Source organism: Micromesistius poutassou (genome assembly GCF_964030765.1).
Source record: "Micromesistius poutassou genome assembly, chromosome: 2".
NCBI classification, from domain to species: Eukaryota; Metazoa; Chordata; class Actinopteri; order Gadiformes; family Gadidae; genus Micromesistius; species Micromesistius poutassou.
Genome location: NC_140272.1, coordinates 19,242,996 through 19,269,174, shown reverse-complemented (window position 1 = coordinate 19,269,174; position 26,179 = coordinate 19,242,996). Strand labels below are relative to the sequence as shown.

The 26,179-nt window shown below is 47.4% G+C and overlaps 2 protein-coding genes across 3 annotated transcripts; both read right to left on the bottom strand.

Moving 5' to 3' along the window:
• Window positions 1–1,283: 1,283 nt before the first annotated feature.
• Window positions 1,284–14,862, bottom strand: grm6b (glutamate receptor, metabotropic 6b). 2 transcript variants are annotated; one of them, XM_084463909.1, is made up of 10 exons: window positions 14,563–14,862; window positions 10,350–10,566; window positions 9,880–10,015; window positions 9,474–9,628; window positions 9,014–9,154; window positions 8,248–8,448; window positions 6,813–6,952; window positions 5,270–5,893; window positions 4,316–4,627; window positions 1,284–1,571 (listed from the first exon to the last, which is right to left on the bottom strand). In XM_084463909.1, the coding sequence occupies exons 1-10, from the start codon at window positions 14,845–14,847 to the stop codon at window positions 1,344–1,346; spliced, it is 2,439 nt and encodes an 812-aa protein (XP_084320035.1). In that variant the 5' UTR covers window positions 14,848–14,862; the 3' UTR covers window positions 1,284–1,343. The 2 variants fall into 2 exon arrangements, with proteins under 2 accessions (XP_084320035.1, XP_084320036.1); XM_084463910.1 differs by having other exon boundaries at window positions 5,270–5,890.
• Window positions 14,863–17,260: 2,398 nt separating this feature from the next.
• comtb (catechol-O-methyltransferase b) lies at window positions 17,261–24,863 on the bottom strand. Its single transcript, XM_084464086.1, has 6 exons — window positions 24,744–24,863; window positions 22,191–22,362; window positions 21,205–21,322; window positions 19,897–20,090; window positions 19,350–19,481; window positions 17,261–18,779 (listed from the first exon to the last, which is right to left on the bottom strand). The coding sequence occupies exons 2-6, from the start codon at window positions 22,359–22,361 to the stop codon at window positions 18,600–18,602; spliced, it is 795 nt and encodes a 264-aa protein (XP_084320212.1). The 5' UTR covers window position 22,362; window positions 24,744–24,863; the 3' UTR covers window positions 17,261–18,599.
• Between the last annotated feature and the right edge of the window lie 1,316 nt (window positions 24,864–26,179).

The following is a 26,179-nucleotide window of genomic DNA, read 5'->3' as shown; positions in this document are numbered from 1 at the left end:
TTTTGTGTCTTAAATAAATATATTTTTTATAATGTCTTCTTTAATCACTTTATGTAAGAATTTATGCAAGATTGCATCAACTGACTTGTGTGCTGTCCAGCAGATGGCAGTATAGATAACTGTCTCTTATCCATGCAGGCATAGCTTGCTGTCAGAAATGTGTAAGTCGTCCATGGTTACAAGATGGAAGATAAAACAAATACAGATGTTTGTATAACCAGAGTCTTACATTATGTTAAAGCAAAAAAGTTCACTGCAAATTATTGGCAAATATATTTTTAATATTCAGTTGCCCTCTATTTTACCAATACATGTGAGTCCATATTTCCAGAAGAAACTGAATTGTTTAAACAAGCTAAGTGGTGAAAACTAAATGTATTGAGAGTATATAGAAAAACTGATGCCACAAGAGTAGGCTATGTATCCTACCTTCTACACGTTTTTTACAGGCTCATATAAACATAACATGAGAAAAACAGTTTTCTACAGCCCCACAAAAGCATAATAAACCTATAAAATTGCTTGATTTAGGCCTATTGCTTGCACTAGTACCATTTTGTTGTTAAATACGTGTAAATGACGATAGTTCTTCAGTGAGTAGTACAATCTTTCTGATGGACGTTAATTATTAATAATGAATACAGGGCAAGAGGGAGGTGCGTTCCTGGTCCCTACCGCTAGAGTAGAAAAGGTCAACACACAACCTACAACACACTAACACACAATCCATGCAGTGTTGGGACTTGTAAACACATTCTCCTAAAGGGGCAGGGAAAGGGGTTATCAACATCATCGACGGAAAAAAAGAAACGCTCTTTGTGGATCAAGGTGCTCAATGCCCTCATAGTCTGTCGTGTTCCTTGTAATCCGTCCACTAGGGGATTGTGATCCTTCCAAGTGTTAGTTTTTCCGACACAATTTGTCATTATTCGGTATAGCCCACTTCTGTTCCAAGACCGATTCCAGTTACCGCAGCAGGGCCTCAGCACTAGGCCTCCGTTGTGCTCCAACGTTTTATCGTACCCTTGACGCACGGTTGTCTGGATATTCAAGGTGAGTCTCTTTGAAGGAGGGAAGAAAATCAACCCCTGGGGGGCGGGGGCGGGGGCGGGGGGGGGGGGGGCGCCTTCATGGCCCCAAACCTTGTTTTAAGTGTGCTCCTCCATTCGATCTTCTGTAACCTTTTCAAAGTTGCGTGTTGGGATTGAGCAAAAAAATAGGGAGAGGTTGGGGGTTTGGGGGGGGAGGAGAAGGGGAAGGGAGGAGGGGACGGGGACGGGGAGGAGGGGGGGGTAAGATAAGAACGGTTGAGTGACAGGCAGCCGCCGTCCAGAGTGCGTCTCTCACTGCGACCGGTCGGGCACTATCTTGGCGCCGTTGGTTTTCTCCTTGTCCTTGATGCTGGACACGGTGACCGCCTGCACCACGGCCTTCAGGCTGCGCTTGCGCTTCTGCACGTTCTGCTCGGGGTGGAAGATGATGACGTAGACCTTGGGGATGTAGAGCATGCCCAGCGACACGGTGGCACTGAGGCTCATGGACACCGTCAGCGTGGTGGTCTGGATGAACATCTGCAACGGACCCCACCCACCACCACAAAAAAAAAAAAAGAGTGGTTACTTATAGCGAAACATTATCAATGAAAGCGTGGTGCATGCGTCTTTGACTCTGAATAGATGGATCTGTGGGGATGATCCGACACACTGTTCACCGCCGTCCCCCAGAATGTCGTGATAAGTCTGTCCTCGTTAAAGTCAGTGATGTCAGTGGTTCCGACGCAGATCCCTCTGTTTGCAGTAAAAGACAGAACGGAAATCGTGATCTCACAAGGGTTTTGACTGAAGCCTTTGTAATCATGTGGAAGCACGAAAGGCAACATCTCTTTCCCCCCCTTTTCCCGTATGAATGATTCATGGAGACGGGGTGTATGTACTTAGAGGTGGAGCTCTATTTATGGTTCTGGAGCTCTCAGGTCCCTCTCCATTGTAAGCTCGATGCTCCGTAGACAGGCCGCGATACCAGAAGAAAGCGTTTCCCTCCTACAATGGCTTTACATCATGAATTATAGACTCATTAGCAAACGCAAACCGTAGGCCTGCATGGCATCAAGAGGTCAACATGGGATGTGTCATTAATAACCCAAAGTCTGGCTGTGTCCCATAAATAAACAATAATTACCCAAGAAAATCCCCGTTCACAACCCGAACCTATAGGCAATATTGAGCACGGTCCAGTTAGCACGTTGGAGTACTTTTTGTCCGTTTTGTGGAGGCTTTTGTCGCTCCAACTCAATGGCCTATGTGTCAATGAAAAGGAACAGAGATGCTTGGCTGACCATCGACAGAAGCGCCTTTAATGTAGCATCTGTATTACGCCTGGCCCCATAGATGAGTAGGCTAGGGGAGATCCAGCCTATAGCCTCTATACCATGGTAGGGGGCTCTCGTAGGAAGCAGAGTCACAGTTATGTCACAGTATGCACAACTGCACTTTACCATCCTACTCATAATGTATAGTGGGTTTGTGTCCTCTGTCCTGATGTTGAGTGTGGGGGGGATGTGGTGGGGGTGGGGGTGGTCGGCTGGTTGGGAAACTGTTGTTTATCCTGTCTTGTCCAACTGTCTTATTGTCTTTTTTTTTTTTTGTATAAATGTATCAGACATACTGTATGGCGCAGAACAATTTTCCGCAAGGACAAATAAATCTCTAATCTCTATCTGAGATCGACAAACCTCTGTGTGTTAACAGCTCAGCTGAATGTGAACCAGTGAACACTTCCACAGAGGGCATTGCTATCCTAGCACAGTAATAGATGCATTGATGGAGTAATAGCTTCAGCAAAAGCTTTCTTTATGGGGCGTTCCCTTTGCGGTTTTCAAATGGTTCTTTTAATAATGTCTGTTCAGACAACTCAGACCAAGGGCTTCTTCGCCCTTGGTTTGAGTTGTGGGATTTAGATGTAGAATATGCATGACATTCACGTGTAAGCAAGGAATTACATCTGGGTGATGGAGCGAACCGCGTCACCCAGCCCCCCATCCAGCAAATTGAATGACGAATGACTGTAAGTTGTGTTATTTCATAACAAGGTAAAAGCACCTCGGTGTCTGTTTCTGGCCGACCCTCTATAGATCTCAATGGGACGCCGTGCTAGGCAGTGTGTCGGTAGGTGAGCTCTGTGCCGTATCAAATATGGAGGGACACTTTTGGGAAAAAATAATCTTCGAGACGAGGTGCCAAGCCGCCTGCTGCTCCTCCAAGAGGTGTTTCTGCGTTCACCGAACACAGTGTTCTGCAAGTTCACACTCCACATGAACTAGTTCAGAGTTCAGTTCATACAAAAGAAAATGAATAAATTCACGTTCATAGTTCACCAATTCAGTTTTGAACTAGTTCATGTTCAGTTCAGTTTTTCAGTTTTTTTAGAAACCAAAGAAAAACTGTTGGAGTGAATATTCTGTGCTTATCTTTTAAAATGAATCCTCTCCATTACCTGCTGCCCATCACTACAATCTCAGATTGTTGTGGATATTATTTGTACACCTGTTTCATTCATCACAACTAAGGCAGTAACCCTATTTAATAAACACGTCATCTGGACCTAAGCATCAATTCAGAAGGTCACAAAATCTGAACTAGTTCAAGTTCAAGTTCTTTAGTTTAAAATACGTTACGTTCAGTTCAAAGTTCATAGAAAAATGAACTTGCTCAATGAACTAGTTCTTTTGAACTAGTTCATGCACAATACTGACTGTACGTCACTTTGGAGGAAAGCCTCTCGTAAACAAAATAGTAGCAAGGAGTAGTAAAATCGCATCTACAATTGCGTTCGTTTAATTTTGACCCGGTAGCCAACCTCGTGTGAGGTCGCTAGGCTTCCAACGGTGCAGCGGCGTCCAGTCGATCGCTCCCACTCAGTTTCCACGCACCACATAAAAAAAAAACGTATCGCGTATCGCTACCAGCAACACCAACCACCCCCGTTGTCGCCGACTCAACCCCCGCCCCCCGCCGCCCCCGCCCCCCACCAGTGACGGACTGGGATCAAAAAACGGCCCTGGCATTTGCACATTATAACAGGCCACGGGTGTGCGTGCAGACACGATTGTTGACGGGGGGGGGGGGGGGGGGGGGTGGAAATAGATAATGCGGGGGCCGCCGTCACGACGGAGGGGCCCAACAAGCGATCCCAACAAGCATGCCGCTCCGTGATTGGCCGGCCCAAACGGCCCACGGGAAGCCGGCGTCCCTTCTGCCCAAATCTGCCCAAATGCCAGACCGTCCAGTCCGTCACTGCCCCACCCCACCCCACCCACCTTTTCGGTCGACTGCGCCGTTCCGAAGAAGATGGGCACGAAGGCCAGCCAGACGATGCAGGTGGTGTACATGGTGAAGCCAATGGGCTTGGCCTCGTTGAAGGTCTCGGGCACCCCGCGGCTCTTGATGGCGTACACGGTGCACGTGACCATCAGCACGATGCTCCAGCTGAGGCACAGGATGAGGGACAGGTCCGACATGTCGCACTTGAGCACCCCGCGGGCGAACTCGGGGTTGGGGGGCTTCTGCTCCTCGTAGTCGATGATGGTGTGCGGGGGGTCCACGCCGAACCAGATGAACACGGCCAGGACCTGTGCACAGAGAGAGAGAGAGAGGGAGAGAGAGAGGGAGAGAGAGAGATCAGGGTTTTTTTTTTTGGGGGGGGGGGGGTGGACGGGGGGAGGTAGCCTGGTCCTAGCAGAATCTCGTACTTCATTTCATTTGCACACAGAGAGTCTGGCCACTCTTCATTGACAAACGTTAACTCACTTGAAGGCGGGTGTCTGTTGGAGTTTGAAACTATTAGATCTGCCACCCAGTGCCACTCTGGATCTGCCATAACCAATCGCTTTTCAACGTTTGACTACAACCTAAACCAGCGCACGACCTCAACGTCAACGTTCTCAGCCACTCCCTCTGTTTGCTGATTTGGATGGCCAAAGAATTGGCTGCAGAAAACCTTCGAATATATATATACCGCAAACCCAGACAGTAGCACTGAAGGGAAATGAAAATTGAGCGGAAGTACGGAGGCGGGCGGAGCCAGGCTAGGGGGAAGGGGGGACGTGGTTTGGTTTTCCCGGGACGTTCCGTGGTGCGACAACGGGATCCGGCCGAACGGTGGACCGGAAACCAACACATAGACATACACAGACATACGCACACAAACACACACACACACACACACGCACACACACTGGGGACACACGCCCAAACAACAACCAAACCCTCACCTGCACGGAGATGAGTATGAAGGTGATGACCAGCTGGGACCCGGGGCTGATGAACTTGGGCGGGGAGACGGCGACCTTGCCCTGCTCGAAGATGCGGTAGATGCGGTTGGTCTTGGTGAGCATGGCCGAGTAGCTGATGCACATGCCCAGGCCCAGCAGCATCCGGCGGGAGGCGCACACGCCCGTGCTGGGCTCGGCGATCATCAGGAAGGTGATGAGGTAGATGAGGAAGATGCCGGTGAGCAGCACGTAGCTGAGCTCGCGGCCCGAAGCCCGGACGATGGGCGTGTCGTTGAAGCGGATGAAGGTGCAGATGCAGCCCGACGTGGCCAGGATGCCCAGGATGGCGAGGAACACGGGGATGATGGCCCACGGCGAGCTCCACTCCAGCTTGATGATGGGCGTGGGCCGGCAGCCCGTGCGGTTGATCAGGGGCCTCATGTCCATGGGGCAGGTGTCGCAGGTGAACTCGTCCAGCTGGTACTGGTAGCCGTCGCACAGCTCGCAGTGCCAGCAGCACGGCACGCCCTTCACCATCTTCTTCCGCTCGCCGGGCACGCACGGGAAGCTGCACACCGAGTCGGGGATGCGCACGTCGCCGCCGTTCCACTGCATCTCGTCCTCCTGGTGGGTTAAACGGGGCGGGGGGGGGGGGGGCGTGGGGGGGCAGAATGGGGGGTTTATTTATTCCTGGGTTTGTGTTTTGTTTGTTTGTGTGTTTCGGGACACGCGGCAATGCGACTTTTAGTGGGTGGAAGTTTCTGTATGAATACATTTTGCCTACTCGCTTTTCTACTTACTTATTTACTTACTTACTTACAATGACTTGTACACACATGTACAGGCACACACGCACACGCACACACACACACACACATACACACACACACACCTACAGGCAGACACGCACACAGAGAGGCCCAAGCAAGTGCTGACACACACACACACACACATACACACACACAAACACACACACAAACACACACACACACACAAAAACATCTGGCACAAACAACCGCTTGCATTCAATTATGAATGGACAGAGATAACGCTAAGACGCTGAATCGATCCGGAGAGGATTGCAGTACATCCTCACACGAGACGATGCTGATCAGATCAGAACTAATTAGACTAGTGTTTATCCTCTCAGGGGAAACTCAATCACACCGGAGGAGGCGGGGGTGGAGGTAAGGTGACATAAGCGCGGTGACATAAGGCAGCTGTAGCCGGAAACACATCTCTACCGTACCCCGGGCATAGGCAGGACCAGGGCCGGTTCTACACTGAATTGCGCCCTAGGCGAGACCCCGTCCGAGCGCCCCCGCGATCGGGATTGTTGACGGGGGGGGGGGGGGGGGGCGATCGGGATTGTTGACGGGAGGGCGCGCGATCAGGATTGTTGACGGGGGGGGGGGGGGGGGGCGATCGGGATTGTTTCATTTGGGCGCCCCCAACACATTTTGCCGCCCTAGGCGATCGCCTAGTTCGCCTAAGGCAATCGCCGGGCATAGGCGGGACAAAAGGAAAGGCGCGGCGTATTTACGTTGAGTCGTAGGTGGTTGGTCCACTGGCCGATGACCCGGTAGCCCGGGTTGGTCACGTTGGAGATCTGGTACTGGAAGATGTCGTAGCGTCCCGGGGCGTCTCCGTTCTCGTTGAACATCACCCCCGTGCCCGCGCTGCCTGTTGAACGGACGCACACACACACACACACACGGTTTGAACAACTTTTTTGTATTTTGTGACTTGAGCAGCAACTTTCAGCTGAACTGACTATTGACTATAGACTGACTTGATAAGTTAACTAGACTTAGTCGACTGTTGTCTGTGGATATTGGGGTTTCAAATGCAGAACCTTTCCGCTCGGAGTCAAACCCACTAAGAACTAGACTTTTGAGGAGCCCTTCAAGGTGATTATTCCCATGATGCATTGCTTTCCGATGATTTACTGCAGACTTTCACCCAAAAACAAAAAAAAAGTTGACTTTGGCCATCTAAAGCCTACCTTGGCAGCAGCATGTCATCTCAAACCTAAACATAACCCATCTCTAATTCAACACCAAAGTCTGCAGGCCCTTTCCCCCGGACACCTTGTGCCCAGCACTGCGCCCCGGTCCAGAGAGTTTTCTAACTGATCTGAAGGGACATGCTGCTACTACCCCCTCCTCGGTGCAGCAAACACCCACACACACACGGTCCGAGACAGCTTGTGTGTTTTTTTTTCCTCCCATGTCAGAGCTGAGTGCAAGGTGCTCTTTAGCGGGCGCATACATTCTTCCACTACTCTCTCTGGTCTGTTGCCCTAACGTGATTGAATGTTTCTCCCACATCCCCGCAGGCATTCAATCTGAAAAGCCACCCATACAAGCCACGGTCGGCCGGCTGGAGGAAGAAGGTAAACGCGAGGGGCTTTCATGGAGAGCCTCTTTCATTCCCGACAGCAGCTTGTTTTATTTTCGTATGAAAGACGATGAAAAGAGGAGTGTTGTGTTTGAGCGAGAGAGAGTGGAGGGGGGGGGGGGGGGGGGGGGGGGGGGTGGTGGTGTGGCCCCCGGGGGGCCTGGGGTGCATTTAAAGGATGCGGTATGTAGTGTGGCGAGGTACATTAGCCCAGAGATTCTGAAGGCCGGCGAGTGAGAGTGCCGTGTTCCCACTGACCTGGCTTTTCGCTCTCGAAAGACAAAAAAAACACACAAATAACAACGTTTTGTTGTGGCCGTTTTCTCTCCAGCAGCCGAGTATATTCCATTAGTTACACATTTCGTTGAGCGTCCACGACGGTAATGTAACAATTTCTTTTTTTTTGCATCACAATTTTCAAGAAGCACCCGTAGTCATTCATTTTCTTACGAAAAAAATAAAAAAATAAAAATAAAAAACCCTCAATGGAATCGCATCGCCACTCATAAAAAGCTAAGTGTTCCACATCACCAGCCAGACCACGTGTCCCCCCCCCCCCCCCCCCCTCTCTCTCTCACCGTTGAAATTGACGGAGCGGATGTACTGCAGGAGCATGCGGCCCTCCACGGGGTCCATCTTGTCGCAGACGCCCGTGTAGCCCGGACACAGGTCGATGTGCATGCTGTGGATGGCGTGGGCCATGGCGTACACGGCGTCGATCACAAACTGCACCTTGCCCTCCTGCTCGTACGACGACTCCCTGCTGATCCTCTCCTCACCTGGAGAGACGACGAGGGGAGGGGGAGTTATGAGTCTGTGTCCTACTGCGGAGGCTTCCTCTGAGATACAGAACTGAAAGGCACACTGTTGTTGCTGCTGTGTGTAACGGGGATGGATACATAGAGCCAGATATGATGATATATGACATGTGAAAAGTGGATCCTGTGTTTGATATTGATATGGTTTCCCCGTATGGGTCGGTTACTCTTCCCTTTTGTGCGTTTTGATCTGGGATTGACTTTAGTGGAGTCTGGGGGGAGTTAGGCTAGAGAGGCTTAAGAGTGGGAATGGACAGGAGTACTGTTACTACCAGGGATTGTATGCTGATTGAAGTATGAAATTACACCGTATGATGGTATATGTATTTCCTTTTGATGTAAATAATAAAAATAATCAAAAAAAGAAATTGTGGAATGGATAGTTATGTGCGGTGTGTGTGCTGAAAATCAACGTTTTCAGAAAGAACTTGTGACTTTTATTTAAAGATCCCCATCCCTGAAGATAGCTCTACAAATGAAACACAGTTTTGCCCGATTGGATTGGACCAGCCGACGTGGGACCCACCTGTACATTTCCTCCGAGCAGAGTCGAACTTCACTCCAGGCCGGGTCAGTTTGCACTTGAAGTCGTCCTCCCAGAACTCGGCGAACCAGATGTTTCTTCTGTTGTTCTCCAGAGACCTTGAGATGAAGTACTGGTCGAAGCCTGGAACAGTGAAGATGATTGAGAGGGAGGTCTGTAGAGCCAGGGAGTAGGGCTATCCTGTACCGTTTCATTTGTATTTGCAGCAACAATTACCAACAATTAAAAAACATGTACATTGGTGTTTTTAATGACACGAAAGCAGCGAAGGATTTAACGTTACGATTCATAGATTCGTCAAATCATTTCAATCAGAATCGTTTTTCATTACACGCTTCTTCTTTTTTTTTCTCCTCCTCTCTCCACCAGATCCCACATCATGACCTTATACCCTCATCGTCTCCATCTGGACCGGTGGTCAGTAATCAGGCCCTGATCCTACCATCGATGGAGGCTCTCTTGGGCAGGATGGTGACCGCCCCCTCTGCCACATCCTCCAGGTCCTGGATGGGCGAGCTCTTGGCCCCCCAGCTGTCGGAGCCCACGAACACAAAGTGACCCGTGAGGTTGGCCTTTTTGGACGCCTCCAGCACCCGCCTGCAACGAGAGAGAAGAGAGAGAGAGAGAGAAGAGCGACTCGACGTCAGCCATGGATTATGACTTCAACCCTTAAGCGCTTAAGGGAAGGGTTTTGTGCTGCAGTTTAGTGTAAAGGGTGTTACTACAACAAACACCGTTGAAGCGGTGAATAAATCAGCGTGATTCAACGCTCATTAAGGGGATTATATATATTCACATTCATGCATATTCATATTCAGTAATGAACGCTTTCTCGCTTTGCCACTCACTTGATGTCGTCCTCATTAGCGAAGATAATCACTCCGCGTGCATTTGACGTCTCCATGAGCCGCTTGATAAGTTTATCAAATTCCCCCGGTTTGGGCTCTCTGGGGATTTTGATCGACTGGGCAATGCATAGCCCCCCTGTTTGACACACACACACACACACACACACACACACACACACACACAGAAGCAGATAAACAAACAATGCACACGCAATCACACACAAATTATTGATCCTATGGAAACGAGACCTTTTACTTTTAGAAAAAAATCTCTGTGCATACAGACAAAAGGCCAGGCCGGGTCCGGGCGACAAATAGACAAATCAAACAAAAAGCCATCTCGAATCATCATGAACACACATTCTAACGCGGCAGTGACGACGATAACAGAGATGGCGCTGGACGCTGGATCGTTGACGACGACCACGGGGGCCGATGACGACGACGGCAGACGACACACACACACCCACCCGTCTCTCTGGATATCTGGACGAAGGCGTCGACGCCGCTCTCTCCGTAGTTGCCCTCGGAGGCCAGCGTGGAGACGTAGTTCCAGCCCATGGCCTTGACGATGTCCACCATGGCCTGGGCCTGGTAGGAGTCCGGGGGCACCACCCTGGAGAAGAACTCGTAGCGGCTGTTGTCGCTGAGCTCGGGGGCGGTGGACGCGTAGCTGATCTGGGGGATCTGGAGGGAGAGGGAGAGAGAGAGAGAGAGAGAGAGAGAGAGAGAGAGAGAGAGAGAGAGAGAGAGAGAGAGAGAGAGACGGGAGGAAGGTTCACGGCTCAGTTCTGGGAGCAGGTGCAGACAGCGCTCATAGTCAATTCATTGATTCCGCTCCCATCATGGTGTCACTCCATGCAACCGGGGGGTGGGGGGTGGGGGGGGGGGGGGGGGGGGGGGGGGGTGGGGGGTGTATCAGTTAGACGCAGACAGCTGCTGTGACCCCAGCGCCAGGACCAGTCAGTGCTCGTCCACAGGTCATCGCCAGGACAAGACACGGAGGCAGCGGAGCTGTGTGAGAGGGCGGACGGTACTTCGACAGATGACTCTATGAAGTGTTATTGAGGTTTGCACGCCCCCCGGGTTTCAAAAATAGACCACTTAGTCAGCCCATTGTCTAGACAACAACGTAACAATGCCGGAAAGTGCTAATACCATGAGATGACAAGTTGCCAAAAATTAATTCACTCAAAATGTTCCTATTAGAGAGGAGAACCTTGCTCCCTGATGAAGCTAGCCGTTAATCCTCACAACTTGGTAGAGTAGATGATCCATCCAGCGGTGCTCTGTGCCGCTGCTATGGATACCGGTAGACCGCATCACCAGCCGGAAAGACACATGCACACGTACAGATGGTACCACCAGCCGACACAAATAAAAGAACGGCATGAGAAGAGTAATCTAGTGGTGTGTGCTACTCCCTAAAGGACAATGACTGCACCCCCCCCCCCCCGCCCCACCCCCCCCCCCCCAACCCCAACCCGAGCTAATGTTCAAACACTCGTTCTTCTAAACGGAAAAAAAAATCAAAAGGTAGACACAAGGGGTTGGCGAAGAGAGAAGGAGAGAGAACCATTTCACAGATTATCTGGAAGGATTAAAGAGGTTTTAGTCAAATTACGTTAAGCACAGAGGGAGAGAGACAGAGATCAGGAGAGTAGAAAAGGCTAGTATTCCTCAGCTGTAAGCCATACAATATATTTAATTCTGGTGGCCCACGTGTAGGGGCTTAAGTTAGTTGCTCAGCCTATCAAGCTCAATATATGGCCCGGCCCACACATTATGGCACATAGGATCTTCTGGGCAGACGCTGGATGAAAAGGTCACGGCTTGTGATTTTCCTACTGCACCACAATGGAGCGTTTTGCCATTTTGAGTACTGGTGATTTCCCGTGGCCCGAGATGTCGCTGGCTGTCGGCGTCGACGTTACTGTGAAGTATTTGAGTACCTGCGTGTTGTAACGGACAGGTGGTGACGTCCTCTGTGGGTCAGCGTACGTCACTCCTAAGTCTCTTGTCACGGTGGATATTTGAGTGATGATTGATGCAACAGTGGTGTGGATGTGTTGCTAGATTTGTTTCATTATCCATCATTATCAGTTATCATTATCAGCCGTTTCTTTTCCCCATATTTTAGAATCAAGTGACTTGGGTCTCATTCAAGTGAATCTGCATAAAATCTGCAATAAAGAATATATAAAAATCACGTTTTAAGGTCTTGAAGAGGTTTAGAAATAAAAATCTCGACTGGAATTCCATATCAACGGTGAGACTCATCAAGGAATGGATTAATAATATGAATTCACGCCGACTCAATGATCTCTCTTTGTAACATTTCATCAGTTTGAATCCCCTGCATCGCTCACTGAGAGGGCAGTGCATTCCTATAAGAGACACTCTCTTTTTTTCCTCGTAACGTACTGTACGTCCACACAAACACACACACACATACGCCACACACTTCAGCCGCTATCCAGATAAATCCGCATCCCGCGTCGTCCTAGTTCACAAGTTCCACACATCCTGGGACCGATGCTCTATTTTCAGCCCCCGGTGTGCTGAGCTGCTGAGAGGGGCTTAATGGACGGTGGGATCAGTAATTCTGTAGTTAACATCTGCCCCGGTACGCAGGATGACTCCTTAGCTCTCAACCCATATCCGTAACAAGGGAGGGGGGGTTGGGGGACAACATCGCCAGCAAGTCCGTCCGTCCGTACAGGAGTGTGTACAGGAGGAAATCTCTATCTAGCGTTTGTTTTTGGGGCCAGGAGAGGAGGAGCGGGGGGGGGGGGTCAAGGGGTGGTAGTACGGGTGGTGTGGGCGGTACCTGGTGAGGTGGTCCGTACGTATTAATAGCGAGGGGGGGGGGGGGGCGATACGTGACACGATGTGGGATTTACACACACTCCTCGCTTCCTATCTCTGCCATGAGTGATCAATCGCCCCGGCGGGTCAATCGCTTAATCGATTAAAGAAACCAGAGGGGAAGGAGTTTCAGCTGAATATTAAAACACAGCTAATGATTCTGATTCTGTTTGGGTGGGGGGGGGGGTCGTAGCCGCAGTGTTCAAATCAAGTGCGGATGTCCAGTGTATAACTTAAAGTAGACTGAAGAGAAATACGTCGAGCCAATTTCTCTATCGGTCTATACAGAGGTTTGACCTATGGCCTACATGCATGTGGAAAGCAAACCTTTTGTATCTCTTTGTATCTCTCCAGTTACAATAGGATCTCTTTCAACCGCACCGCAAATGCACCTGAACATCTTTTACAGGATTGCCATAATGACACATTTGGATGTGAGTTTAATTGCAACATTATTGCTGAGCATATCACACTCTTATGATACTTTCACTAACCCTTGATCGGTTCTCATCATTCTGCTATCTTGCACTCATATCGGGTCGTTGTGGGCAACGTGATCGTGCAGTACATTTGCAAACGCTCCAACACGGATTATGGACAGCATCGATTGGGTTTTCAGCGTTTTATCCGAAAGTGACTTCCATTAACTTTTGATAAAAAGCATTTGCTAAATGACATAATGTCAATGTAAATGATTGTTGACACCGATTGTGAAACGCTCTGATAAAATTAACTCCTACACCGTGGATCGGTAACAAGGTATTGTATCCTCTTTGTTTACAATCACAATGTTGGGTTTTCAGGAGACGTCTGGCTCCAGAGTCACACACAGTGAATATGGACGTGGGCGGTAGGTGGGGGGGAACGCTTGTCCATCAGAGGTACATGCATGTGAGCTGACCCCTATCAGCGAGGGGTCAGCTAACACCCTAGAGACCAGACTGTCCTGCTCTTAGGTTGGATAGCAATACTCTATGTATTATACTGTAAGGGGATATGTTGTAATGCAAGCACATGCACTCTGGTATGGTGGTTATGTGTTATGTGTCATCCTGCAAAGTGGTATGTTTTAATGCATTTCGTGTTGTAACGTGGTATGAAACAAAGTAGGTCAATCCAAAAAGTGATATGTTACAATGTATTTCATGTTGTACGGTGGCATGTCGTATGAAGTATTTCATGCTGTGTGTCATGCATTAAGGTGGTATGTGATATTGAGTATTTTATGCCACATGTATACCTCATGCTGTAAGGCGATACATTATATTATATTTCATGCCGTATGTGTATAGTTATTTCATGCTATAAGGTGGCATGGTATATTGTATATCATGCTGTATGTTAATACTTATTTCATGCTGTAAGGTGATACGTTATGTTGTATATCATGCTAGTATGTTAATTCATATTTCATGCTGTAAGGCGGTACGTTATGTTGTATATCATGCTGTATGTTAATATGTATTTCATGCTGTAAGGTGATACGTTATGTTGTATATCATGCTAGTATGTTAATTCATATTTCATGCTGTAAGGCGGTACGTTATGTTGTATATCATGCTGTATGTTAATATGTATTTCATGCTGTAAGGTGATACGTTATGTTGTATATCATGCTGTATGTTAATATGTATTTCATGCTGTAAACTGGCATGGCATATTGCATGGCATGCTCAAATGTAATTTCATGCGTTAAAGGTGGCATGGTGATAATTAATAAGGGACTGTGTTCTGATGCGCACTGACCATCGGGGTGCTAGGTCCTATTATCAACGCCAAAAAAAAAAAAAAGGGCTCCACAAGGACACTTCTCACCGCAAAGAGCCGCAGGACGTTGGCCACCATAATAGACACGGAGCTGCCAGATGCTCCGATCACCCCGACTACCCTCTCCGGCTCGGGGATGATGGGCGGCTCGCCGTTGGAGCAGCGCACGTCCGAGTTGTCCTTCTGGATGAGCGCCTGCACGAAGGTGAGAGACTGCTCCAGGGCGTAGGTGTCGCGGGCGCAGGTGTCCAGGATGCGCGCCCCCAGCGTGATGTTGGGCAGCAGGTCGGGGTCGCTGTTGATCTGGTCCAGGGCGTACAGCATGGCCTCCATGCGGTGGATGCCCTTCTCCTTCTTGATCTCCCCGCAGGGCACGCCGGCGGGGCCCCGGGAGTGGACGGGGAACAGCCCCCCCAGGGTGATGTCCCCCTCGATCTTGATGGAGTGGGGCTGGGTGCCCTGCTGGGCCCGCGGGACCCCGGCCAGGCCCGCCAGCAGCAGCAGCCAGAGGAGGAGCGGAGGGGACGCTCCGGTGTGGAAGCCCAGCGGTGGCGCCGCGGCCGTGGCGGCGGCGGCGGCGGCGAGACCCCGACACCGCGCCGGGGACGGGTAGAGTTCCTGTGGCGTCATGGCGGTGACCGCCGGAGGAACCAATCACAGCAGGCTTCTGCCTTTACCTGCCACCCCTGAGGACCAATGAGAGAGAGAGAGAGAGAGAGAGAGCTGAAACATGCTATGACATCATGCGTGTTAATGCTGATCAGGATGAGAGGATGATGCAATGTTAAGAATGACTTCATCCAACACACGTAGAAAACCACCACTTGGTGTAGTCTGGTTGTTCTTCATGCAACAGTCCTTGAGACCATGAACTGCGGCGTTGTCTCACGAGATTTACATTTCAGGAAAAAATGTCACGTTCAAACATGTGTGTAAAACACACACACACACACAGTGAGAGTGTTTGTGCGTGAGTATGTGAACGAGACAGTGAGAGAGACAGACAGACAGACAGAGGTAGATCGAGACAGAGAGAGGAGGGAAGGAGGTATCCTGTACGTGCTAGGTTTTGCATGGAGTAATGATACAAGGTGCCGCAAAGATTTCAGGGGCCCTACCCTACCCTGCTCTGTGTAGTGTAACACTGCCAGATGTTTGGGATCTATAGACATGAAAAAAAAACTTTCAGTATGACATAATATAAGCAAACTGTAACGATGGCTCATGGTTTATGCATGCTTACTAGAGATCCCACAACAATGAATGATTGAAATAACCGCATTTCCCTTACTCCACTGTATTATTAAATAGATGCAACTATCAGATGTTAATACTGGTCCACACAACAAATACAAATGATGCAACTTTGGCTGATATTTAAACCTAAAAGCAGAGTGAAATCTGAAAAAAATAAGTAATAAGTAAGTGAATAAGTTAGTGAATTTTCTCTGCATCTTCCTCAAGTCAGGGGAAAACTTTGAACGCATAGGGCACAGGGGTTAGGGTCCGGCTCACCTGTCCATTCCTCATTGACCGGTCTTGATTGTATCCATCACATCCAAGTCCTGGAAGGGCTACTAACCACCATGGTCCGACGATATCTGACGCTATTTAGAGACACTGTCCTCTCCTCTGAAAAAGTAAATCCTCTATCATGTCAGAAGTGCAGCGTTGTTGTCACTCAAAACAAATTAGAGCCGTCCAAAAATGATGATGGTGGTGATGATGCTGCGAGAGAAAAAGGTGTTTGATTGATAAAAAAAAATAAAAAAAAGATGAAGATAAAACAAGGCAGACTTTCGAGGCTTTAGAGCATCATGACAGAAGCGGAGAGGAGAAGGAGAAAAAACCATTACGACAGTGACATTCTACACAGCCAAATCCCTTAAAAGCCCTCTCTCTCTCTCTCTCTCTCACTCTATCTCCTCTCTCTATGTGGGCTTGCATCTCTGTCCTAGGCTCTCTCTCCCCCCTCTCTCTCTCTCTCTCTCTCTCTCTCTCTCGACCCCCTCACTGCCTCATTCCCTCTCGCTCTCTCTCTCTCTATCTCTTCCCGCTACGTTCTCTCGCTGCACTAATGGTCACAGATTGGGATTATCATGCTTGCGTCTGAGAAGAAAGCCTTAGGTGGACTAGCCCATATTTTGTATACAGCCCCACCACCCCCCACCACGACCACCACCACCACCACCATCATCATCACCATCATCACCATCATCACCATCACCATCACCCTACCCGACCGTCACACACCCACCACAACCTCCCGCCCTCCCCTGCCCCCGACGGAGCTCCGTCTCTCTGAGGGATTAGATTCATGCAGTGATTTGATTCATAATGACACAGGCTGCACATGGCATAAACGCACATACACACCGATATTTTAACACGTGTGTGTGTGTGTGCGACAAACACATACGCACACACACACACACACACACACACACTATGTACGCTTATTCACAATTACACTTAATTCTTGATTAATTCTTAATTAATTCTTCATTTTCAAAAAGAAAAAGCTAAATGTAAGGAAAATAAACCAAAGGGGTTCATTCATATTTTTACAGTAACACAAATATCAAAAACAAACATGTGTGTTGTATGACTGGATTAAATAAGTAAAATACTGTATATATACATAATATGTACATACTTATACTTGTACTCGTTATTCTGTATTTGAAGTATATATTATTTGTATGCATGCATTATTACACATCACTAGGAATTTTCACAACCAATATCGCCGTATACAACATGATTTTATTATGTTTTTTTTATTATACAAGATTATAAAACATTCATTCATGTTCAGAGTTTGAAATTTAAAAGGTTCACTACTGCCCCCTAGTGTATCGAGGCGAGCTATTTCAACAAAAAGACGCCATCCATTTTGGATGTGAAGCAGCATCAAACATCCCGCCTTAACCCTGCGGGCAAGACCGGGCACGCAAGCGGCCAATCGGGTAGCCTCGTCCGGGCCCTCGGGAGATGCTCCTCCTCTAATCAATGAGAGCTGCTACACCGTGGGACACGCAACAGACGCGCAGCAAAAGGCTAAAATAGAAATGAAGTGTTGCACATGCGTGTCTTCGGATGAAGTACATATGGTTGTATGCCAATTAAAAAAATGTAAAATGTATGGATTGTTTCAAGCAGTTGTAGTTGCATATTGCGTGGACACAAATGCCCTCTTGTGATATTGGGGAAAACTGATATCTTTACTCGCATTCCTGCATACAATTCCTGCATCCACCTGCACCCTACGGTGGGAACATGCGGCACCTCCATATCACGTACAAAACAAAACCACGCCCATATAACTACAACCATGTGTCTGTCCGCAGACTATGTACCACTTGTTTATCTCGCCGCTTCGCGCCAGTCTCGACATGCGATCGTGGACATGGAAATACAGCGAGTTGTACGACCACACAACATTTTTTTATACAATAGACAATTTCAGGACAGACAACATTCTGAGGACAATTGGTGCGGCCATTGGAGCTTCAGGTGAGTTTGGTTGAGAGATTGCCAATGAAAACATTGTTTCGGTAAAACGACTAAACATGTACTGTATGCACAAACCACTTGTTAACAACAATGAAAAAAACATATGAAGCAGAGCACGCCTGGCTGTTTATGGATGGGCCCTTTAGGCTCCTCTTGCTCCTGCTCTGCGACGTGTCCGGTGGAGCTAGTCGTGAGGAAACGTGACGCGGAGCTTTGAGAATGTAGCGTACCCCCCGTGTTATACAAAAGGACCAGTGCTGACGGACATCAGCCTCGTGACACCATCCAGATGTATCAGATTGTGAGCTCCTTAATTCAGAATAGTGTCAAGACGCCAGAGGAACAAATCATTCTCTAAGGTTGACACATTGTTTGGCCTGAATCGTATATATTCTTGACTCTAACCATGAGAATGGTCAGAGAGGGTCTGAGATCCGTATTTATGTTTGTTAATTATTTTGTGTGTGTGTGTGTGTGTGTGCGTGTGTGAGAGAGAGTGTGAGTGTGAGTCGGTCAGTAGTGTGAACGTGAGTCTGAGTCAGTGAGAAAAAGAGGGGCAGGCAGCTCGGCTAGCCCAGGAAGACAGACTTCTCTATGCCGTCCTCGACCCTGGTGTACTCCAGGTGGGACCGGAAGTACTTGCTCTCGTAACGCGGGCTGCCGCGCACGTACTCCAGGTAATCGGGCGCGCCGGGGCAGATGACGTTGTCGGCAACCAGGATGCTCCCCGTCCTGAGCAGGCCGCATTCCTGTGGTGTGTTGTGATGTGGGGGGGAAATCAATAACAATGTTATGCTGCATGCTGGAGGTTGGTATATACTTTAACGGTCGCCTTGAAAAGTGCGGTCGGTACGATTTTTAAAGTTGTAAAGAGAGATTTTGAAACTTAAACAACCCAAGGAAAAAATGTCCCGTCCCCCCCCCCCTCCCTCCCCCCTCCCTACATTTCTCCAGCATTGAGAAGTGTTGCAATTCACGCACATGTTATGGAAAGGGAAGATGGATTCCCCAAACCAATCACAGAAGCCCTGATTTGCCAGAAATTAGCAGGATAAAATCATAATTGTCTCATACACGGGCTTGTGCGGTCTGAGCTTGAAACCAATAATAATAATAAACAATAATTCAGGTATTAATGAGAATTTCACTCATGAATACCTGATGGGTGGGTATGCCATTTCTAACAAATTACCCTCAAATAGGAGTTAGTCCACTTTGTATTCTAACTTTTATTATAAACTCATCTTATTCGATTTGCACTGTGCTTATGCTGAAGTAACGACAGGGTTAATAAATTGCCATCTTATCGTTGGCCTTGCCTCCATCAGTTTGGTGTCGGGCAGGTAGCAATCCTTCCAGTGGTCCAAGAACACCAAGTCCAACGAATTCAACCCGAACTCCTTCTTCATTTTAGGGATCCAGTCCCCGGACGGCCCCTCGATCAGCACCACCTGGGAAGAGAAACACGACAACGCAACGACCATGACGACAAAAACTATTCCTACGGTTATTATCTTAATTATTTGTAAACCTTTTTAGTACATATTATATTTTTACAGAGATCGTTTTTTTATGTATTTGTATTCTTCACATGATTGACCCTTGCCTTCGTTGTCCTGAATCACCCTGTGTCATATTGTGCATTTAATAATAGAATAGAATAGTCAATATACATAAGTACAATGAGATTAAAAGCATCTCCCTCTCAGTGCATAGAAAAAATATAAACACTCAATAAGCAATACACTAAATACACAATAAATAGTGCAGAAATAAGGTGAAACCCATTTAAACACATGCACACTGAAGACGTGTTCAGTTGTTGTTGTTTTCATTGCGTATACACCATCTTCCCCCCCCCCTCACCTTGTCCTCCACCCCCGCCCAGGCGATGACCTGGCGTGCGATGGCGGCGAACACAGGGTTGAACTCCAGGGTGATCAGCCTGGCGTTGGGGGGCAGCATGCTGGCGATGCGCACCGCCGAGTAACCGCAGTAGGTGCCCAGCTCCAGCACCACGCTGGGCTTCACCTCACACACGATAGAGTCCAGGATGGTGCCTGGAGGAAAGTGGGATAAACGACACACAGACACAAAGACGCACCCGCTGAGTAACTTGAATCAGTCAAGTCAAGCGTCACAGACCCACTCCGTAGGACACTCAGCCACCAAGGGCTATAGAGGTAAAAAAAAAACAAGAAAGTGAATCATCCGTCGCCATGCGATGCTCTATAAATTCCAACCGCTATCTTCAACGAGAGCACCGTCACCGGCGCATACGTCATATGGAGTCACCTGACCGACACCGTGCTATGACTTCCAGCGCTTCTCCAAGCCATGCTGGACACTCCATCCATTGCCACCCGTTATTAGCCTGGAAATCCAGAGCCGCATCTAGAAAATATCACTGCACGCAATTGGATAACACTATGACCAATCAGAAGAACACAAGGGGTGACGTATCCAGACCAGCGGAGCTAACCAATAGGTAAGACTCTTGCCGTATCCGATGGGTAAAACAGCAACGCTTTTGGCCCCGCCTATATCAGATACACCGATGTGATTGGTCAATGTGCTGGGAGAGGGGCATCGGGGAGGGATTATATATTGCTCGTTCCCAGAGTGACTCGCTGAGCAAATTCAAATTGTGCTCTCGCGATAACTCTGGATTTCCAGGGTAACCCATTATATGAAACACATCAAATTGTTCTACTACGCAACGCTGCACGGTGCAGCGCTGTGTGGCTCTGGAATGTGTGGAATGTGACCTCGTTTATTCTCAAAGGGCTTTAAAGATCCACATTCTATGATCACCTGACCCTAAGCCCTTCTAGCTCTGGTCCTACCAGAATCTCGTACTTTCATTTCATTTGCACACAGAGAGTCTGGCCACTCTCCATTGACAAACGTTAACTAACTTGAAGGCGGGTGTCTGTTGGAGTTTGAAACTATTAGATCTGCCACTCAGTGCCACTCTGGATCTGCCATAACCAATCGCTTTTCGACGTTTGACTACAACTCAAACTAGTGCACGACCTCAACGTCAATGTTTTGCAGAAAACCTGCGAAAATACCTCAACCCCAGAGCGTAGTACTGAAGGGAAATGAAAATTGAGCTTCCTTGAGAAGGAACACCGAACACCTGAATCCATATTCAAGACACCAATACCTTACCTTTCTCATCCCCCACATTCATGGCCCACTCCTGATGTCTGCAGTACTGGTCGATAGTGTTCACCACACTCCTGGCATCGCCCCTGGTGGCCTTCCTCTGTACTTCGGCCAGAATGCGCTAGCCATGTGATTGGGGGAGACGGATAATAAGGGTGTGGGCGCATCCCAGCATGTCAGTGTTCAATTGCATTTAGGTGGGATTTTTGGGCTAATTAGTTTAGTGTAAACGAGTTTAACGAATGTTTTACAACAACAAAAATCTTTAGCTAAAACGTGTATTAGAATTATGGAAGTAATTATCATAGAATTTTGAGAGTTTGATCGCTTGCTATGGAATCCGATTTGTTTCAGTAGAATCAAACAACGCGTCTTCAATGTCAAACGAAAAAAAGAATTTGAGGGAGAATAAAACTGAAACAAAAAAATGACGTTTCAAATGAGAAACTCATGACATGCACACAACTTATTTGGTTCAATAGTGGAACCTTGGTCTTTTACATTGTTGATATGTCCTCTTGTTTACACTCCCCCCCCCTCTTTCTCACTGGTTTGGCCCCCGCTGTCGGCTTTGCGTTTCCGTTGTTTTGCCAGCTATCTGTCAGGCAGCACAAAAGAGAGAGCTGGCAGCGGATATGCACAGCCTGCAGTGAGGGGTAAAAGTCTAATCGGTGAGAGGGAAGCAGACAAAGGACATATTATCAGAATGCAAAACACCAAGTTTACACCGTTAATGAAATAATGAGTTTGTTTTACATTTGCGCTTTCTTTGCTTCAACCGTCTTTAATCTGTTCAGGGGAAATGCCATGGGTAAACAAATGAACTATTGAGTGTGTTTTATTATATCTACTGCACCGTTCTGGGTAACGGTTGCACAGAAAAAGGGGCAGAAAAAAAAAGCGTGAGAGTGAGTGAGTGAGTGAGTGAGTGAGTGACCGAGGGAGTGAGTGAGTGAGAGAGAGCGAGAGAAAGAGCACAACCGCCCTACCTCTGGGCGGGTGGAGCCGAAGAGGGTGTCCCGCACCCAGGGGACCAGGTCGTCGTGCCAGAACAACAACGCTCCGGTGTGGTACTGCAACAGGTTGGGGATGATCCAGCGGTAGAGCGCATACAGCGCCACGCCTCCCCCCACACAACTGTAGACAACGGCCAGCAGCATGCTAGTCCGCAGCAGAGAGAGTGTGGAGAGAGAGAGAGAGATAGAAGTGAGTCAGTAAATCGATTTCTGCCTACACGTCGATTGAGAGACGCATATTCCCCCCGCAGGCTCAAGGTTAGCCAACAAACTATTAAAATATGTAAGGACTAAACCATGACGGGTTCTTTTATAATGAGTTGATGAATTAAATGAAGCGCTTGGCATTTCACCGCCTCGGCATCACTTTCAATACTGGGACAGCATTATTAGAATTTGTTTATTCCACTTTCCAACAATGTACGTTTCTTTTAAATCGACCTAATGGGCTGAAATTCAAATGTTCTTCCTCTTGCGCTTTGAGCACATTGTTTTTGCATTGTCATGGAAACCTCGAAAGTTATCTTTGAAAATAGATGATAATATTGATTTGTAGCGCATTGATTCAGAACTGGTAAAAGGCAGAGGTGTCCCATTATTGATTATTGAAAAACAAGGTATCCCCTTGGAACATAATTGACCAATCAGAATCAGCAGAGCTGAAAGTGTTCAGCTATGCTGTGGTATAAATGTAAATTATACAACAGAAAGTGCCGACCCAGTCTTCTGTTTGGAAAAGAGGCCATGATACCATGAGTGCTGAATAATATAGAGAATAACAGCACTGGGTCTATTTGCTATACCTGTATCAATCCGCTTTACAGGTGTTGCTAATAATCATTAATAACGTGATCATTTGTAACCCGGCAGAATCCCCCATGAACCAGAAAGAGAATGTCAACAGAGTCTTATTTGAGTGGTTGCACAACAAATGGAAATGGAGCCTGCAGTAGCATGTAGACCTACACAGGGTAGCAAGCTAGTTTCAGGGAAAGGAATTGGTGTCGCTTGGCAGTCCAGTGCCGGTCCAGTTGGGGAACAATTGATTGAACAATTGATGATTAACACAAACAAACAAATCATCTGCTGATGCAGCACTCCCTCTCGTTTGTTATTGCTTAATTAGACGTGTTAGAAGTGTAATCCATATGTTCTATATTATAAAATACATAATAAAGCTAAAAAAAAGATGGGCCAAGTCCTCACTATACTGATTAAAGGAAACATGGAAAACATATCAATAGAAAAGAGGAAAAAAAAACTGACGAAGATAGATGTTTATGATGTCTGTTTTTTCTTCTTTCTAGAATAAAGCTGCTATATCAGCCATAATAGCTGCCATTTTACCATGAAATGAATGGTTATGGAAATAAGCTCATCTCCACCGTTGCTATCTCCTTTGTGTGGCGCTAATCAGATGGGTGTTTACTATGCCAGGATGACACTAGCACCAGCGTCCATTTGTCATCATATGTAATTGAACTCCTAGTGAAAAGAGGAATCTTGTCGCTTGGCGATTGACTGTATGTCAGTTAATAAACAATATCACATCATGTCACTATCAGCAAACACAAATATTGACTGGTTTTGCAGGTGGCTCAATGTTTCTTGTCCTCTCAGAAATAATGTGAAGTCAACAAGGAAGGTACTACAGTGTTGACAATGCTTAGACAACTAGGGTAGACGGGGAGGGAGGGTCTGTAAAGCAAGCAAGCACAACAAAAAGCAGTCCTAGAGATATGCGCTGGAAAAGAGCACGGCTGAAGACCTATTCCCCTTTCTCCGGTAATGCCATTGCGATAGTGAAAGGCCTCTTGAGTTGGACTTTGAGTTGCGTGGCAACCGGTTGAGGAGTGTGTGCTGAGGCTGACTAAAGCTCCCCATGTGACCACCATCTTCATTCTGGATTCACCACTGTACTGTCAGCTTACGGCACGTTGCATTGCATCGCCTGTACACAGCTTGGGGGACGATGGTTAAATGTGGCGTTGATGTGTTGTTGACTAGTAAAGTCAATATCCTTGGACTAAAACAATAAATGCTATTCTTTAGTTGTTCTTCAACATACACAACAAAAGAAAACACAGACCCATATAGTTTATATATATATTTAAAAAAAAAACATAACAACACACATACCATGGCTATTTGCTGGACAACAATTAAAGATATATTTGAAATGAGAGGTAAATTATCTGGGGTGCACACAGTGCACACTACACAATATAACTAGGTAGAAGAGAATGCGGTATGTTTCCACTTCTGTTTAGCCACAGTTAACACGTGTCACTCGTGTTTATCATGTATTCCTAATCTACAGCGAGCGCACCGAGAGTGGACGCCGGTGCAGTGGCCGCCGGTTGCGCAAGGTACGGCTGAAATCCCCTAATCCCTGCATTGTTACGGAGAGAGCTAACATAACGGCTCTGCCCCTTAAAGCTAAACACAGCCAGTAAACAACATGACAGAAACCCGTAGAACCCGTCTTAAAGAACCTCCTATTGGTCCAAAATAGAGCAGGCTTACATGGTAGTAGGCAGACACTCGTCCCCAGTCTTCTTCGTACTTCTTCTCGCTGTCAACTCTGGTCAGAGTAAACGCTGCTGGCTGCTGCTGCTGCACGCCTTTTTGTCCTTTTTGTCTCTCTATCGCGCTCACGCACGCACGCGCGCGCGCACACACACACACACACACACACAGCGACGTGCGCTCACGCGCGCGGAAGAGAAAAATAACTCCTCCCTCCCTCGTAATACCGGCCGTACGCTTAATGCTCAGCAGACCATAGGGCCAGAGCCCCTGAGAATTTGAACAACTGACTAGGTCACATGCAGTGGTACGCCCTCACCCACCCACCCACGCGCGCGCCCACACACACACACACACACACACACACACACACACACACACACACACATTATTGTATTCGCTTTAAATCACATGAATATTGTAGCTAATGAGTAAAACTTTACTTTAAATGCATGGGAGTAACGGAGCCATTATTAAATTTACATTACTCTTAGAAAGATTTTTTATTTTTTTTATTTTGACGTTCTAAAGATGAATGAGCAGGAGAAACAAAAAAAAAACATTTAAACACATATCATTATAGGCCTAATGCGGATTTATTGATAATTCCGAAACACTTGGGCTCTCCGCCCCGGCTCCAGCGTGGTGAGCAGGAAGGAGCTGAACTTGGCCGCCTGCTCGCGTCCCCACTCGAACTTATCCTGGAGGATCTCACACTCACAGGCTGCCAGGGTTTCAGCTTAGAGAGATGCGGCGCAGTTGTCCAGAGATAAAGGTAAGACTTGATTGATCCTTCTGGTTCAAGTGAAATACATCTACTTATAAACAAGAGTGAAAGTCATGGCAGAATTAAAATATAATATTATAGCTGCTGCGCAGCAATGGGTCGGGTCCGGGCTAATTTTGGCAAATTCTGAGCAACAAACAGGAGAATAGGAAGACAGGACAGTTGACCTTATAATGTTCAATTTGCACCAGTTGAGGATTGAACCCACAACCTCTGGAACCAAAGACCATTGTCTATCGCACTAAGCTAATTGGCAAGTGGCATTTCAACAGTGGCTTCACAAATTGAGTAAGCCATTCACTGTCGTGCAGTCAAAATTTCAGAAATTCAGTCATCTAAACAAAAATCTGATAATACATAAATTGCATCTTGACAGCATGGAAATGTTGGTGATTTGTTTTTAATGATAAGTGTTTTGCTTCATAAGAGAAAATATGATGTTTAAAAATTCCACTCTCACATTGGCTGCAGTTGTTCCCATGAGAGCAGAATTCAAAATGTTCTCAAAAATTCAGTTTTTGAGATAAAATTCTGATATTTGCCAAACTTCATCAACCATGACTCCAGAATATTCTCAATTTTTTTCAGGAAGATTGAAAATGTATTTATCAAGAATTTGATGGTATACGTTTACAGTACTGTTTAC